We start from the raw sequence: 18,693 nt of genomic DNA on the forward strand, positions 1-18,693 counted from the left end.
ACAACCATACACAAGTCAATGGGAAACTACACAGCAACCATACACAAGTCAATGGGAAACTACACAACCATACACAAGTCAATGGGACACTTAATGGGAAACTACACAACCATACACAAGTCAATGGACACTTCACAACCATACACAAGTCAATGGGAAACTATTTATACACACTCATGCACAAGTCAATGGGAAACTACACAACCATACACAAGTCAATGGGAAACTACACAACCATAAACAAGTCAATGGGAAACTACACAACCATACACAAGTCAATGGACACTTCACAACCATACACAAGTCAATGGGAAACTACACAACCATACACAAGTCAATGGGAAACTACAGTACAACCATACACAAGTCAATGGGAAACTACACAACCATACACCAGTCAATGGGAAACTACACAACCATACACAACATCAATGGGAAACTAAACAACCATACACAAGTCAATGGGACACTGCACAACCATACACAAGTCAATGGGAAACTACACAACCATACACAAGTCAATGGGACACTTAATGGGAAACTACACAACCATAAACAAGTCAATGGACACTTCACAACCATACACAAGTCAATGGGAATTGACACAACCATACACAACATCAATGGGAAACTACACAACCATACACAAGTCAATGGGAAACTACACAGCAACCATACACAAGTCAATGGGAAACTACACAACCATACACAAGTCAATGGGAAACTACACAACCATACACAAGTCAATGGGAAACTACACAACCATACACAAGTCAATGGGACACTTCACAACCATACACAAGTCAATGGGAACTGACACAACCATACACCAGTCAATGGGAATTGACACAACCATACACCAGTCAATGGGAAACTTTACAACCATACACAATTGGTCAATGGGAAACTACACAACCATACACCAGTCAATGGGAAACCAAACAAGTCAATGGGAAACTACACAACCATACACAAGTCAACAGGAATATACACAACCATACACAATTCCAGAGATGCCAAGTCCAGAGGCCAGCTATATGCGTGAGATTTTTCAAAGCTCAACGCCCCCTCCCCCCCCCTCCCCCCGAAAAAAAATTACCAGTTTTAGAAGACCTTTCGAAATCGCCGCCCAACTTTTTTTTTTTATAAAAAAAAATCAGAAATTTAATTATGAACAAAAAAGTGTTCCAAAATGCATCAAAAACCTCTTCATAATAATTAAAACTAACATGAGGTACACAGAATATGTTGATGGTTAATGTGGAGGTACGATTGTGTCAGATTATTTTCTTCCAAACTAAAAAAAAAATTGACTAAAAATGATGTCCAAAATCCTCCTCTCACACTTCCTCTGCCTGTTGTGTCTTCGCTAGTGGAGCGCATAACGAGTTTGCCAAGTGAATCGGCTGGGACGTAAAGGTTGGCAATAGTTCACAAAAAGTAGCTACATATCCAACTTGGCAACAACCATTTCGTTATGAAGGCGATATGCTTAGAATATACCATGAAACATGCCATAATTTCTGTTGAATTGAATTAACCTTTTATTCAAACTAAATATATAGGAACAGAGTTCATCATAAAATAAATACAACAGGTGATCGATGTAGGCCCTATAATAAAGCTTAGAGCTTTTGGTTCAGGTCACTAAAGTTGAAACAAAAAATTATATTCAGTATAGACAACATTAAACACTTTGCATTTTGTAGAGAAGTTATTTTTTTGTCTTAAATCAGGTTTAAATTAAGCCACAATGCTGATGTTGTCAAAAAATCCCCCCTCCAGATATGCCTGTGTTCCCGCCCCCCAATAATTAATTCGAAAGGGCGCCCTCTCGCTTTGCGGAAGAAAATTGGCACAACAAATGGAAATGGACACATGTGAGTCGAACGTATAGACGAGAAAAACACATCAAAATATCTTCATATTTTCGAGTATTTTTTCCCGTACAACAGCCACAATGAGTATTCCTCCGAATCGCCATCCGTGTTGTTTGGGGCATATCAATTTTTACTGGAACAGAACAGGTGAAAAGAGGGGCCCCCGATGCCCAATGTGTCTTTCTCTGCCGTTGCGAGACGCCTGCATCGCGTCCGATCGACCCACCCAACTAGCGGGCTTCGTGAAGCTCTTGAGTAGCGTGACGCGGCGTCAGCCCGGTGAGAAACTGGACCCGGAGGCGATGGCTTTGGCCCTGGGTAGGGACAAGGACTGGAGGGTTAGACAAGTGGAAATCATGAGGGCGATACAGAGGGCACTGACGGTGGCGAAATTTGACCAGAAGGTAATCAAAACAAAAGGCCTAGCATAGGGACTTTAGACTTTTAGATTTTTAGAGTTAGATCCAGTAACTGGGGCGCTGTAGTGTACAATGTTTGTCAAAATTTCGAAAACAGGAGTATTATTATTATTATTTATTATTAACAAGTTCTTATATAGCGCATTTTCACAAACCGTATCAATGCGCTTTTTAGTCCCCTGGTCATAGGGCCAATAAACATCCCTTTAATCTTTCTCCAGCTCCCATTAGGGAGACAGCCCCGAGCTGCCGTGGCGCTCCGAAAGCTTTTCATTCACAATATCAACCTCTACCCTCGCAGATTGATACCCCTGGGTGAAGAGAAGCAATTATAGTAAAGTATCTTGCTCAAGGACACAAGTGTCACGACCGGGATTCGAACCCACACTCCGGTGAATTAGCACCAGAACTTGAATTTGATGCTCTTAACCACTCGGCTGCGACACTCTACAGCGCCCCAGTTACTGGGTCTAGCCTACATTACACTGTACTTCAAACTTGATTTTTTTTTTAGTTTGCCATACTTTTTGATTTGATTTGATTTGATTTGTTTCTTACTATCAATTTATCACTCTGATTATATTCATATCATTGTTGTCTAAATTTCTGCATCGGGATTTGGGGATATTTTTCCGCACCTCGCTACCAATTTTTCACTCATTTTTACAAAAAGGGATAGGCCTATCTCTATAATGAGGTAACTAATTAAATTGGATACTAAATTATTTCATATCAAACATGTCGAATGAACAAGTGGTGGCGTGATATGGAAACTTTTCCAAATCCCAATCCGGATAACTTTCCATATAGACGCCACCACTTCTTCACAAATTTTTACTAAAAGGGATATCTCATTGAGGTAAATTAAAAACTATATTATTTCATATCAAATGAAAAATTGGTGGCCTCATACAGATACTTTTCCAAATGAACCATGCGATTGTGAACCTCATCATCAGCAGACACACAAGGATAGGAAAGATAACATTACCACACTCCTACTCCTACTTAGGCCAAATAACAAAAATTACCAGTTGATCGTCCGGATTTTTCAAAAAAGAGGAGGATGAGGGCCTTACTATTGACTATTTACTGTTTTTTTTCAAGATGGCCGCTAAGTATTTCAAATCAAACAGGCCACCAATTCTTCAGTTTGAATCAACCGCAAACTTATTTATACCATATTGTAGTTGCATGAGGACCTGTATGAACACTAACACTAACAGGGTCGGATAACACTAAAAAGATTTGCCGGTAATAAGGCATTCACTAATATTGTTATTATTAAACAGACGATTACAAGTGTTCGAGAGCATCAAGTTAGATACGGGAAAAGTTCCTAGGCCAGTCCTTGATGGATAACAAATTTCTTTTTAAAAGATCAACGATCAACTGGTATTTCTTTTTATTTTGGCCTAACATGTAGTCCTATCTAGTGAAGTAGAATTATCTTAACAATAGTTTGAGGAGTTGGCAACGCACCAAAGAGAGGAACATTGCAACATTCAAATATTTTCCTGTGGTCTGGTGGATGGTTTTTGAAGTATTTACTTTACACAAAGGTTTACGCCTACAAGGGTGCTGTGGCGTAATATATGCAGCCAATCATATCAACGCCCGTTTTACAAAGCAATAAAATTCATCGCAAGACAAGTTTTCAGTATCACCATAGTGATTTGTATCGTGACATCACACTTTGCAATTACGATCAATTTTAGATCTTTGTGAAATCAGCCCTAGCAACACTGGGGCAAACCCCTTTTTTTTCTCGACAAGTGCACGTTTTCTCCACCCATTACACAGCACAGGATCATCTGCAGACTTGTAGACTAAAAAAAAAATTTGTGGGGAATTGTGCCTTTTCACTGAACCAGTCAATATAAAATGGAGTGTTAAAAAATGAACAAGATTGAAATTATTTATTATTACTCTGTTTCAATTATTTTTCTTTGCAGATTACATTTTGTCAAATCATCGATACAAGGGGACCAATAAGTATCAACGTAAGTACTTGGATATTCATCAAAATTTGAGAATTATTTATCAGCCCAAAAATCTGGAGTACATGTAAGCTTCATGATCATTATCATTTAGAGATAATGGCCCAATTTCATGGCTGATGGACTCTGTTGTATCTATACATATGCCTACAGAAGCTCTAGGCCCTTTTCGAATCATTGGGGCAATTCCAAGCAAACATGGACAGGACACCAAGAAAAATTCATCTTTCCACTTAGAAGTTATAGCTAACATATGAAACAAATTTATTTTTAGTTGTTGACAAGGAATGAAACAAATTTTTCAGAATAAGAACTCAGCTTGGGCTCCATGTAGGTGTGGCTACATTGTCTAGGAAAACTGTAATGCGACTGACCGTAATGCGACTGACCATGGTTTTGCCATGTTTACCTAAAAGTTCAAGTTGCTGACCATTCATAAGTATCCTGTTGGATACTCATGTATAAGAGTTGTGTGTTACATATAGTGACACTTTCGCAAGCTTTTTGATATAGGAAATTTTTGAATTGTGACAAGTGTGTTTTTTACCATGTCCTTTTTGTGTAATGGGACTGACCGCTTTTTACAGCGTTATAACATCCAGAGGTCAAAGCCGACAACATTTCTAATATCCTCGCTTCAAAGCCTTGGGTGTCAAGTTCAAATCAGTCTATAAACTTAGTGGAAAGAATATCTCACATAGAACTTCTAGCACCAAGATCGAGAAGTGACACTGAAAAGTGTAATGCGACTGACCGTGGAATTGTCCGTTGGCTTCAGCTTTGGATTTGGCTTTACGCTCCGCTCTATCGACTGAAGCCCTGAGTATGTATGCAAAGCACGGCGGCGCCCAGCTACCCTGAGCCGAATCTGGAGTCGAAGCCACGGTTTCGAAAAGGCCCACAGTAAGAGTCTATGTTTCTTTGTGACCGAGGTGTTTATTGTTGACTCTGACTCTGTTTTTATTTTCAGCATGACATGGAATGGCGACAGTTAGCCAACCTTCTTATGGATGCAGGAATCTTAGAGGTATCAACTCTACTCCTCAAGATCCGCATACCAAACCTAACTGATGAGGTAATGTTTTGTCAGAGTGATACACAACCTTGTTTCCCTGTTTCAGCTTCAGGAGTACATGTACATTGTAGGCGGCACGTGCCCTGGTGACAGTTGATTTGGGCAACACCACAAATCAGTTAAATCATGTAGGCCTAAGTGAAGCCCTTATTCTTGAAGTGATAAAACAAGAGAGAGGATTTTTTTGGGGGGAATCAGTGTGCTTTGGTTGAATAGTTTTATAACTGTATCAATGCATTGTCAGTTATTTATGTAGCCTTAAAGCTTTGTAAATGGCTTAGATTTTTGTGAGGCACTTTAATATGCCTGTATGTGTAGTATGACAAAGATTTACCAGCAAAAGGTCTTGAACTGTGCTCTTGAAGGGGCACAGGGGCGTTTCTACAAGGAAAATGTCAATTTGTAAATTAAAACTTTGCAAAGGGCACCACAGCAAAGCATCGCAAGTACTGTAGAAGCCTTGGGTTATTTTGAGGTCTACAGTAGGATTATTTTGTTTGCTTGTTTGCTTGGTTTTTTTTAGACTGATGTCTACGGCGACCCATGGGAGTCTATCTATTTTTATACGCTTGAGACCATGTCTAACATCTTGTTGACCAGTCACTGGGAGAACCCCAGAGCCAGGGCGTTCACCATCAAGGCAATAGGAACTGACTACATCCATGCTGTCATGGCCTTCGTCAAGGGTAAGAAATTTACACTCCACTCGTCTGATTTCCCCCCCCCCTTTTTTTTTATTGGTATAATACACACAAAATGACCAGCAGCAAGTAGCGTGTTCTTTGCTCTCAATGAAATAAAAACAATAATAATTTTATGAGAATTTGGCTACTTGAACAAAAATCTCAGAAAACCCCATAGCCAACATTGCACTCACCATCAAGGCAATAGGAACTGACTATATCCATGCTGTCATGGCCTTCGTCAAGGTAAGAACTTAACACTCCCCTCGTCTGATGCTCCTTTAGTTGCGTGTTCTTTGCTCTCAACGAGATGAAAACAATAAAAACTTGATGAAAATTTGGCTACTTAAACAAAAGTTTCCGAGAACCCAAGAGCCAACCTTGGTTTGTTATTTTATGTATGTTGGGATATACCTCATGTGAATACTAGTCTTTGACAATTACCGATTGTGTCCAGTGCCTTTAAATCTCCAAGGACCAAGCTCAGACATTTTTCCATTTTCTACGAGCTGCGCTATTAGAAACTAGTAAAACAGCAAGCTGAATGGTCCTTGCTGGAAAGTCAACTGAAAAAGTTATGTACAAAGTCTGTAGATCTCCATTCAGGGCTGATTTTCATTAATCCTGTAAGCACAACAAATTGCTAAGCACAGGAAAGTATTGCTTAACAGAAATAGGTTACCAGCCAAACATTAATGTTGTTGTGACTGGTAACCAATCAATTTTTACTTAGCAATGACATTTATCTAGCAGTATTTTCTGCTTAAAGGAACACGTTGCCTTGGATCGGACGAGTTGGTCAAAACAAAAGCGTTTGTAACCGTTTTTTATAAAATGCAGATGGTTGAAAAGATGTTTTAAAAGTAGAATACAATGATCCACACAAGTTTGCCTCGAAATTGCGTGATTTTCCTTCTACTGTGCGAACTAACATGGTCGGCCATTTATGGGAGTCAAAATTTTGACCCCCATAAATGGCCGACGTGTTAGTCGACGAGGTAAAAGGAAAACCACGCAATTTCGAGACATGTTTGTGTGGATCATTGTATTCTACTTTTACAACATCTTTCTACCCATATGCATTTTATAAAAAAACGGTTACAAACGCTGTTCAAAGACTAACTCGACCGATCCAAGGCAACGTGTTCCTTTAACAGAGCTCATGAAATTTGGCCCTGATGACATTTTCTGTTTTTTTTTCCCTCTCTATTACCAGAGACCAAATACTTCATGGTGACAATCATGGCCATCTACAACTTCTGCCACATCTTCACGGACTTCCCCGCCGTTGGCGTCAAGCTGGACAGTTCAGGCATCATGACTAAACTCGGCTACTTCCTCCACAAGGACAACTCCGTCCGCATCATGAACAAGTGGATGCAGCAGGGACTCTTTGCCTACGAGCTGGACCAGCTGATGGAGAACCCCGCCGGATTGCTCCCGCTGACCACGGTCGCCAACCCGGACGTCAAGAATCTACCTGACTGCAACGACCAGGAACTTCGAGAGATCGGGATCCAGTTTGCGAGCACCTTGCAACAGACGAGTCTGCAGTGTTTAGGGTTTGTAAGTAGCAATATTAATTTTGGTTTTACCCTTGGCTGTTGCAATTCTAGAGCAGTGGCATACCATTTAGACTACCTAGATTGCTCGATAGCTAGAGTTGGTACCGGAAAGATTTAATAGATGGAAATTGCATCAGGGATTTGCATCTTTGGTTTTACCCATAGTACATGGTACAACGATGTGTATGAAGCACTGTATTCTCAGTACTTGTTAGTAGCAGTCATCAAATTTCAATCAATCAATCAATCAAAATGTGATGCGATCAATCAAATTTCAATCAATCAATCAGTCAATCTGATTCAATCATTCATTGATGTGTGATAATCTATAAATGTGATGCGATCAATCAAATTTCAATCAATCAATCAATCAATCTGATTCAATCAATCATTGATGTGTGATAATCTATAAATGTGATGCGATCAATCAAGTTTCAATCAATCAATCAGTCAATCTGATTCAATCAATCATTGATGTGTGATAATCTATAAATGTGATGCGATCAATCAAATTTCAATCAATCAATAAGTCAATCTGATTCAATCAATCATTGATGTGTGATAATCTATAAATATGATGCGATCAATCAAATTTCAACCAATCAATCAGTCAATCTGATTCAATCAATCATTGATGTGTGATAATCTATAAATGTGATGCGATCAATCAAATTTCAATCAATCAATCAGTCAATGTGATTCAATCAATCATTGATGTGTGATAATCTGTAAATGTGATGCGATTAATCAAATTAAGTCTGTTGTCAACACAGGTATTTCTTTCTTTTCTTTTTTACATTTATGCTTTAATGCTGTTAAAACCCCATGTTGAAACCAACTTTGGTGTAAAAGACAATTAAACTGTGAAAAAGGGGTTTGAAGTCAATTTGTTTTTTTGAAAAAACACTGGCACATTTTATTTCAATGCTTATTTTAACCCCTTTTTGATGTTATTCATAAGGATTCAGGAAGTTGCCAATATCAATTCAAACATTTTTTTTGCATTTAAATTTACATTTAAAATGTTGCCCCTGTTTTGGCGTGTTTCTCCAAACTGATATTTCAGACAACTGACACAAACCTGTATTTACCTGGCAAGTAGATACCCACATGATGTTTCTGCAAACCAAATATACATTGCTATCTCACCATGCATTGCCTCGAATCCTATTAATCGCATCACATTTATACTTAGTGCTTGTGCACTCGGTATTTTAGATTGGTTTATGCCATTGTTTTCCAACATTTATTGTAGTATTTTTATCTTTGATGCAGTTGTCGAAAGATAAAGCTGTGCGATCGTATGTTACAAAAGATCCACTTGCAGGAAGGGTGAGTTGTTAGGTAGCAAGGGAATACAAGAGCGGTGGCAAGGTTTTAACATCTGTTTAAAACCAGCAGGCTTGTGGTTGGACGCTAAAGGACTGAGTCGAAGGCGTGCTGTGCGCAATAAGTGACCACACGCGTGGTCATTTATTCATGTTATTGCGCGGCCATGACCCTGCAAAGTAAGAAGCGGATTTTGAAGACTTAGTCATCACTCTTTTATTCCCATTCATAAATACCTTTCTGTAAAAACATTAAAAAAGTTAAGTACGAAATCGGACAGTTCAAGCTTCTCACTTGGTGTATTCCCGCATAAGCATAAAATAACTAACTTGTGAATTTGAACTCAATTGGTTGTGGAAAGTGAGAGAGAATAATGGAAGAAAAAACACCATTGTCGCACAAGTTGTGTGCTTTCAGATGTTTTAAAATTTGAGACCTCAGCTGGGTCTCGAATTCAATTCAAATATTTTAGTGAGAAATTACTTCCTTCTCAAAAACTACAATACTTCAGAGGGAGCCGTTTCTCACAACTTTTTAAAATATCAACAGCTCTCCATTGCTCATTACCAAGTAAGTTTTATGCTTACAACTATTTTGAGGTATTACCAATAGTGTCCAGTGTCTTGAAAATAAAAGTTATTGATGGTTTTTTGTGTCAGGCTGTCAGTCGATGGCTGCGCATGCCCATCCTGTCTACAGAAAATTGTTACATGCTACAAGCGTGTCTTAAAGTTTTATCGGAGATGGTCCACGTCAACGGCTTTGCCTGGAAGCTTCTCGATGACTATGGCTTTATGGGTCATCTGGAAAAAGGAGGTGAGTTGGTCAGGAGGGAATAGAGAAGAAAAAAACACCATCGATGCACAAGTTGTGTGCTTTCAGATGTCTTTTGTATTTTCTTTTCCTTTTTCAATAATTGTTTGTTTAAATATATTTTTTTGTTGTGTTCCCTTTATAAGCTTCAGTAATGCCCCCATTTAGTATTTTTTCTTGTATCTATTGTTTAGTTTTTTTTAAGATGCTATGTCAGATTTTTGGCCGATTTGACTTAAAAAAGGCATTTTGATTGGGGTCGAGAAAGTTAAAAGCTTTCATTTGAGCCATTGCTCAAAAAAGTCCGCCAGTTATTAGTAGCACTAAAATAAAGTGCTCAAAATTAGTTTTTGTCGGGATCCCGACAGTATATCACGTGACCAATTCTTATGTGTTTTATTAGAAACGTTTTAAATTGTTTTTCCTGGTTCCTGTCCATTAAAAGTAAAAGTTTAACTTGTTTTCGTTAGAGCGGGTGATACTCTTTGAAATACCATACACTCAAAAAACTCTATTTTTTAATGTTTGGGGCCAAAAATCTGACATCTTTAAAGTGCTTTTATCCCTGTGAAAATAAATGTTGATAAATTTTACTGAATTGAATTGAAGTTGAATGGTTTCAAATGGTTGGCCAACCGGCTGGAAAATGTCACCAAGTGTAGAAGGATGTTACAAGGAATGATTTTATTTTTTTGTTAACTGTTTTCTTTCTCGTCTCATTGTGATGCAGCTTTCTACCCCAGTAAAGACGTCATATGGCATTACTTAGAGGTAGCTACGAGAATAGGAATGCACCGTGGTCTTTTGCTAAAGAGAATCGTAGAAAATCCTGTGAGTTTATTTGGCTTTCATTAATGAGAATCTTGAATGCAGTTTTTTTTGAGGAGAAAAAAAAAGAATATTTAATTGAGATAACAGACCTGGAATAACATGGAAGCCAAATTTGCCAATTGCTTCCCAGTCACCTGGAAGTGGTATTTTGTCAAAATAAAGCTTTTTGATGAGTCGAATATGAATACACAGTCACCTAAGGTTCCAAAAAATTAGTTTCCATTTTATTTACAAATTTAAAAATAGGCCTGACCCGAGAGGGGACTGATCGATATGATCATTATCACGTGGTAATTCTCAAATTATGTCCTTTTCTTGTATTCATTCGGACTTGTACATGTAAGCCTGCATCTATTCTTGGTTTGTCTGATAAAGTTAGTCATTAGTCAATAGTTATTTGTTGATAATCATTAGTCAATAGTCAATAATCAATAATTCTATTTTCTTTAAAATGTCTCTTCATTTCCAGTTCGTCATGCGGTCAGCCGGGATCCACATGTACAGCCTTGAGCCCAATTGTCATGTCTATTCCATAGCTCTACTAACACTGGCCGTTGATAACCCTGGGGTGGAATATGTTATCAAATACTTCGGCCCCAGACATTTCTACTACTACTCTGATTATTTTTTCAACAAGGTGAGTCATCGGCCATTTTTAAGAGGAATATCAATTCCTTTCTTCAGCTCCACTGAAGCATGTCTATGTGTTCATCTCTGAGCTCTTTACCTAGAGTGGCTTTTTTAGCCTTGTGTTGGCTGAACTTGCATAAAAGCATAACAAAAAATTGTTTTTGATATATATTAACACAGTTTTCTGTGCTGGCCATTTCCTGTTTTTTTTGTGTGCAATAAACAAAGTTATGTGATCGCGTTCTGAAGTTTGAAGCTTAGGAACTTTTTTACTTGTTTTTTTGTACTTCTTCCTGCAGACACCAATTATAGGAATCAAAGTGTCTGAACTACAAAATGGCTGCCGACGCTTAGGCAAGAAGTAAGTTATATTCAAAACTATGGAGATGGTTCTTGTAATTGATTAAGCCTGGTGCACTACATGTACATACTTGGCAACACAGGTTGTATACTCCCCAGGGAGCTGAGATGGTTTAAGAATGAAGTTTATGGCCCAGTGAACAGGGGTATTAATTTGTTGGTCATTCTTTGGAATTGGGCCATATAAGAGCTGATATATATATATTTTGTAATTATTTTTATTCCGATTCTAACACTATCAATACTTTTCTGTTCTCTTCAGAATGTACGATAGAGCAGAAAAAGAATTCAGTAAAACCCGTCATCTGATTCTGGATGCCAGTAAAGCCAGCGAGCTCAAGGAGAAAGGAAATCAATGCTACAAGAGCGGAAAGTGTCAAGAAGCTATAGCGTTTTACACCCAGGCCCTCAGTGTCTGTCCACCTACAAAACCAGACAAGAAAGGTCAAAAGAGGGAACCGAGTAGTCCACCATTATGGTAAGCTTTAGACTCCCCCCTTGCAAAAAAAGTAGAAGGAAGTTCTCTTTCGTTCCAGTGGCAACCAAACTTCTGAATGGTTGACGTTTTGCACTTGTTTTCAACTGTTTCCATGTGCAGGTTGCAACTGTTGGGAGGTCTGGTTTTGTCATTTTGTCAAATAATCTTTCTATTTTTTAATTATTGTAGATTGTAGATTTCTCTAAATATTTTTAGATGGAGCTGATCTACTGTTGTAATTGTCTGTAAAGGATGATTACAGTTTTTTTAATTGAATTGAATTGAAATTTGTGGTTCTGCTGAAAAACTGACTACGCAGGTTTAATTCTGTGGGAATCTCTGGGGTTTTCCTCCATCTAAAACTGAAACTTCCTTCGTCTTATTCCAATCGGCTGCAGTTAAGATATGGTACAACTTATTATTTATTTCTAGTTTTTTCTACTCATTAATAGCTTTTGACGCACTCAGAATTATTCAAACTAATTCCGATGGTTCCCGCTCTTTCTGATCTACTGCTGTTCAGTTATGAAATGAATTATTGATAATTATTACTTCCAGTTGTCTTCTACTCTTTAATAGCTTTTGACACCCTTAGTTTTTTAAGCTAGTTCCAATGTTCCCCTGTCTTTCTGATCTACTGCTGTTCAGTTATGATATAAATTATTGATAACTATTATTTGTTGTTGTTTTCTACTCATAAATAGCTTTTGACACCCTCAGTTTTTCAAACTAGTTCCGATGTTTCCCCGTTTTTCTGATCTACTGCTGTTCAGTTATGATATAAATTATTGAAAACTATTATTTGTTGTTTTCTACTCATAAATAGCTTTTGACACCCTCAGTTTTTAAAACTATTTCAGATGTTTCCCGGTCTTTCTGATCTACTGCTGTTCAGTTATGATATAAATTATTGAAAACTATTATTTGTTGTTGTTTTCTACTCATAAATAGCTTTTGACACCCTCAGTTTTTAAAACTAGTTCCGATGTTTCCCGGTCTTTCTGATCTACTACTGTTCAGTTATGAAACAAATCACTGATTATAATATTACCTGCTTTTTTCTCCTCTCAAGGTCTCCCCTGCCAGCGACGTTGCTTAGTAACCGCGCACAATGTTATATCAATCTTGGCGATTACGAGAAAGCTGTTGAAGATTGCGATGAGGCGATTGCAAGATGCTTAGGAGGTAATTGAATTCCATCTTAAAGAAAGTTGCAATCTTGATTCCATGTCCAATTATCAGAGCTAAGATGCATCGTCAGGTTTGTTGGTCAATGAATTCATTTTTGGTGCGATTGAAAATATGATTCCTACTGCAACTTAATGGACCTAATGCAGTGACATAATGTGACTTAGCATATCAACCAACTTTGGATCCCCCAAATTGGATCCCTAATTGGACCCCTAGGTCAAAGGTCAATGTCATTATGTTTAAAACAAAGTAATGTTGTCCAAGCATAAGCTCAAGAATTACTTGGCATATCTTGTTTATTAATTTTGTTTTTTACCCATACACCAATGTGTGTAAGCACTGTATACTCGGTGCTTTCCAGAGTCCTGTGAAAAAATATCACAGGCATGTTATTCGGTGTGATTCGAACCCAGGACCCTTGCAATTCTAAAGCAGTGTCTTACCAACTAGACTGCCGAGGTTGTTTGGTAGCTAGAGGCAGCTCGAAACCAAAATTACGGATCTTTATCCCCGATGCAAATTTAACATCTCTTATAAAATTTTGTTTGTTGGCTGGTCTTGGGATCCGCAAGAAGCTCGTTATTTTATGGGTCAAACATCTAGGTCGTTATGGCTAAAACAAAATAAATGTTGTCTACCAGTGATAACTCAATAGTTGGATTAATCTCAGCGGGGCATTTGTGTGTGTTTGTCAACACACCATTCTTGTTCTCTTTTACAGCCACAGACGAAGACGACCCAACCTATCCGGACACGGTGAGATACAAAGCCATCTTCCGCCGCTCCAAAGGTCTGTTTGAGCTGGGGCAGTACTTCCGCTCCATGCAGGATATTGCAGAGTGTCAACTCAATCAGCCATCTGAGATGTTCAAGGCCCATCTGGATAAGGTGAGCAGGGCCCAATTTCATAGCGCTGCTTAGCGGCCGATTTTGTGCTTACTGTGCAAATTCAATTTACTGCGCTGCTAACCGTATAGCGTATAGCACACGGAAAGGCGTGCTAACCTTATGGTGCTTACTGCATGAAAATAAACGACGTCACAATGCAAATCCATGTTGAAGGCTTATTATGGCATGGCTGCCTAATTTTTCTGCGACACTGTGAAATTCACTCGCACGTTACCAAAAAATACAGTGAGCATGAAAATTTGCGTACCGTTAAGCAGTGCCAATTTCATGGCTCAGCTTACCACCAAGTTCTGCACTTACCATTGACATTGTCCGCTTACAGTGCAAGCGCCAAATTATAAAACCCAAACCATAACTTTGTACTATTCCTGTCTGATGATGGAGTCGAACCAGGCTTTTTAAAGATAAAAGGCAGATACAGGAATCTCTGAGACAACCTTGGACTCATTTTCATAGAGGTGTTCAGGGAGAAAATATTGCTTCAACAATTGTCTGCGAAGCAGAAAAAGCGGAATACCAGTCATAAGTTGTACATGTAATATGGTAGTTTTGCAGGTAACCTTATTATGGCATTGTTTGTGTACTTTTTTTGCTATTTTTTGTGCTTAAAGCCAGTGGACACTATTGGTAATTGTCAAAGACTAGTCTTCTCACTTGGTGTATCTCAACATATGCATAAAATAACAAACCTGTGGAAATTTGAGCGCGATCGGTCGTCAGAGTTGCGAGATAACTATGAAAGAAAAACACACCCTTGTCACAGGAAGTTGTGTGCTTTCAGATGCTTGATTTCGAGACCAAGTTCCGATTTCAATTTGTAAACTTGAGGTCTCGAAATCAAACCCGTGGAAAATTACTTCTTTCTCCAAAACTACGTCACTTCAGAGGGAGCCGTTTCTCACAGTGTTTTATACTATCAACCTCTCCCCATTACTCTTTACCAAGTAAGCTTTTATGCCAATAATTATTTTGAGTAATTACCAATAGTGTCAACTGCCTTTAAAAGAACGTTAAAGAATTGGTAAGAAAAAAAAATCGCGAAGATCACAGATTTACATAAATATTACACGGTCTAATCAGTATTCTCTCGTGACCAAGATGGCCGATCAATCTCAAACTTCTACAGGTTTGTCAGTTTATGCATATGGTGGATTACATAAAGTGCTTACACTGCCAGCAACTGTTTTGTTAGCAAAAACTAATTCTGTAATGTTCTTTTAAGCATGTGTATGAAATACCCCGCTAACTCCATTAACTTTTGTTTTGACAGGTGATGATCCGTTTCAGGGCTATGATGGGACCAGACCCGATGCCGCGATGCGACGAGTGCGTGCATTACAACGGAGCCAGGGTCAAACGCTGCGCTCACTGTATGGCCACGTACTGCTCAAAGAAATGCCAAGAAACCGCTTGGGTTAAACGCCACAAGGTGAGTGTGATAAGCGGGCTCATCAGGGTAGACTGGTTTTCAGCTGGAGGTCAAAGTTCACCATATTCTACAACGACAGATGTGTTCTGAAACGGTTTTTGGAGGAAAATGCCTGAAATTATATACATTTGGGAGATCTTTTCACAAGGGGGATGCATTGCTTTTCAGTGGAAGGCCCAGGGGCCTTGTTTATTCTTTTTGGGGTACTACTTGTGTGTGGATTTTTTTAAGGAGGTGGGGGGGGGGGGTTACACCTCATATGCCCCTGATAGCTGTGGCTATGGATGTCGACTTGGCCACCAGAACTTGAGTTTTATGCACATTTTCTTGTTTTGTTTGTTTCTACTTTGCTAGATTAACTGCCAGGAGTATCAAGCTGAGATGGCGGCCAAGAAAGAAGGGACTAGACCCAAGCCTCAAGATCTAGACTAAGGAGCTCTACATGGTACCCTCACTCCTGGGTCTTCTAAGGACTTCTACATGGTACCCTCACTCCTGGGTCTTCTAAGGACTTCTTCATGGTACCCTCACTCTTGGGTCTTCTATGGACTTCTTCATGGTACCCTCACTCCTGGGTCTTCTATGGACTTCTACATGGTACCCTCATCCCTGGGTCTTCTAAGGACTTCTTCATGGTACCCTCATCCCTGGGTCTTCTAAGGACTTCTTCATGGTACCCTCACTCCTGGGTCTTCTATGGACTTCTACATGGTACCCTCATCCCTGGGTCTCCTAAGGACTTCTACATGGTACCCTCACTCCTGGGTCTTCTAAGGACTTCTTCATGGTACCCTCACTCCTTGGTCTTCTATGGACTTCTACATGGTACCCTCATCCCTGGGTCTCCTAAGGACTTCTTCATGGTACCTTCACTCCTGGGTCTCCCAAGGACTTTCTTCTTCATGGTACCCTCATCCCTGGGTCTTCTAAGGACTTCTTCATGGTACCCTCACTCCTGGGTCTTCTATGGACTTCTACATGGTACCCTCATCCCTGGGTCTCCTAAGGACTTCTTCATGGTACCCTCACTTCTGGGTCTCCTTAGAACATCTTCATGTGACCCTCATCCCTGGGTTTCCTAAGGACTTCTTCATGGTACCCTCACTCCTGGGTCTCCTAAGGAATTCTTCATGGCACCCTAACTCCTTGGTCTCCCTAAGGACATCTACATGGTACCCTCCCTCCTGGGTCTCCTAAGGACTTCTACGTGGTACCTTCAACCCTGGGTCTCCTAATGAATTCTACATGGTACCCTCACTTCTGGGTCTCCTTAGAACATCTTCATGTGACCCTCATCCCTGGGTTTCCTAAGGACTTCTTCATGGTACCCTCACTCCTGGGTCTCCTTAGGACTTCTTCATGTCACCCTAGTTCCTTGGTCTCCTAAGGACATCTACATGGTACCCTCCCTCCTGGGTCTCCTAAGGACTTCTACGTGGTACCTTCAACCCTGGGTCTCCTAATGAATTCTACATGGTACCCTCACTTCTGGGTCTCCTTAGAACATCTTCATGTGACCCTCATCCCTGGGTTTCCTAAGGACTTCTTCATGGTACCCTCACTCCTGGGTCTCCTAAGGAATTCTACATGGTACCCTCACTCCTGGGTCTCCTAAGCTTTGTACAGCAAAAATTGCTTAGTACACAAGGCTATATATAGCCATGTACATTTTCCAAGCAAAAATTGCTTAGTACACAAGGCCTTGTGAACCTTTTCAGCCAAAATTTGACAAGTTCACAAGGCTATAGCCTCGTACACTTTTTCAAGCAAAAATTGCTTAGTTCACCAGGCTATAGCCTTGTACACTTTTGCAAGCAAAAACTTGACCAGTTCACAAGGCTATAGCCTTGTACCATTTTTCAAGCAAAAACTTGCTTAGTACACAAGGCTATAGCCTTGTACACTTTTGCAAGCAAAAATTTGACAAGTTCACAAGGCTATAGCCTTGTACACTTTTTCAAGCAAAAATTGCTTAGTACACAAGGCTATAGCCTTGTACACTTTTTCAAGCAAAAATTTGACAAGTTCACAAGGCTATAGCCTTGTACACTTTTTCAAGCAAAAAATTGCTTAGTACACAAGGCTATAGCCTTGTACACTTTTTCAAGCGAAAATTTGACAAGTTCACAAGGCTATAGCCTTGTACACTTTTTCAAGCAAAAATTTTACAAGTTCACAAGGCCTTGTACACTTTTTCAAGCAAAAATTGCTTAGTACACAAGGCTATAGCCTTGTACACTTTTGCAAGCAAAAACTTGACCAGTTCACAAGGCTATAGCCTTGTACACTTTTTCAAGCAAAAATTGCTTAGTACACAGGGCTATAGCCTTGTACACTTTTTCAAGCAAAAAATTGACAAGTTCACAAGGCTATAGCCTTGTACACTTTTTCAAGCAAAAATTTGACAAGTTCACAAGGCTATAGCCTTGTACACTTTTTCAAGCAAAAATTTGACAAGTTCACCAGGCTATAGCCTTGTACACTTTTGCAAGCAAAAACTTGACCAGTTCACAAGGCTATAGCCTTGTACACTTTTTCAAGCAAAAATTGCTTAGTACACAAGGCTATAGCCTTGTAGACTTTTTCAAGCAAAAATTGCCTTGTACACCTTTTTAAGCAAAAATTTGACAAGTTCACAAGGCTATAGCCTTGTACACTTTTTCAAGCAAAAATTTGACAAGTTCACAAGGCTGTAGCCTTGTACACCTTTTCAAGTTCACAAGGCTATAGCCTTGTACACTTTTTCAAGCAAAAATTTGACAAGTTCACAACCTTTTCAGCCAAAATTGTACAAGTTCACAAGGCTATAGCCTTGTACACTTTTGCAAGCAAAAACTTGACCAGTTCACAAGGCTATAGCCTTGTACACTTTTTCAAGCAAAAGTTGCTTAGTTCACAAGGCTATAGCCTTGTACACTTTTTCAAGCAAAAATTGCTTAGTACGTAGCCTTGTACACTTTTGCAAGCAAAAACTTGACCAGTTCACAAGGCTATAGCCTTGTACACTTTTTCAAGCAAAAATTTGACAAGTTCACAAGGCTATAGCCTTGTACACCTTTTCAAGCAAAAATTTGACAAGTTCACAAGGCTATAGCCTTGTA

General features: G+C 39.2%; 1 protein-coding gene across 1 annotated transcript; it reads left to right on the top strand.

Moving 5' to 3' along the window:
- Positions 1-1,875: 1,875 nt before the first annotated feature.
- On the top strand, positions 1,876-16,684 carry LOC139950512 (uncharacterized). The gene is made up of 15 exons (XM_071949238.1): positions 1,876-2,284; positions 4,255-4,302; positions 5,270-5,374; positions 5,898-6,060; positions 7,274-7,623; positions 8,898-8,954; positions 9,611-9,767; positions 10,495-10,595; positions 11,065-11,232; positions 11,525-11,586; positions 11,848-12,063; positions 13,136-13,248; positions 13,976-14,142; positions 15,434-15,592; positions 15,947-16,684. Exons 1-15 carry the CDS (start codon positions 1,961-1,963, stop codon positions 16,022-16,024), a joined length of 2,268 nt encoding a protein of 755 aa, XP_071805339.1. The 5' UTR covers positions 1,876-1,960; the 3' UTR covers positions 16,025-16,684.
- The last annotated feature ends 2,009 nt before the right edge of the window (positions 16,685-18,693 follow it).

The sequence above is a fragment of the Asterias amurensis genome, chromosome 18, assembly GCF_032118995.1.
Source record: "Asterias amurensis chromosome 18, ASM3211899v1".
Taxonomy (NCBI): domain Eukaryota; kingdom Metazoa; phylum Echinodermata; class Asteroidea; order Forcipulatida; family Asteriidae; genus Asterias; species Asterias amurensis.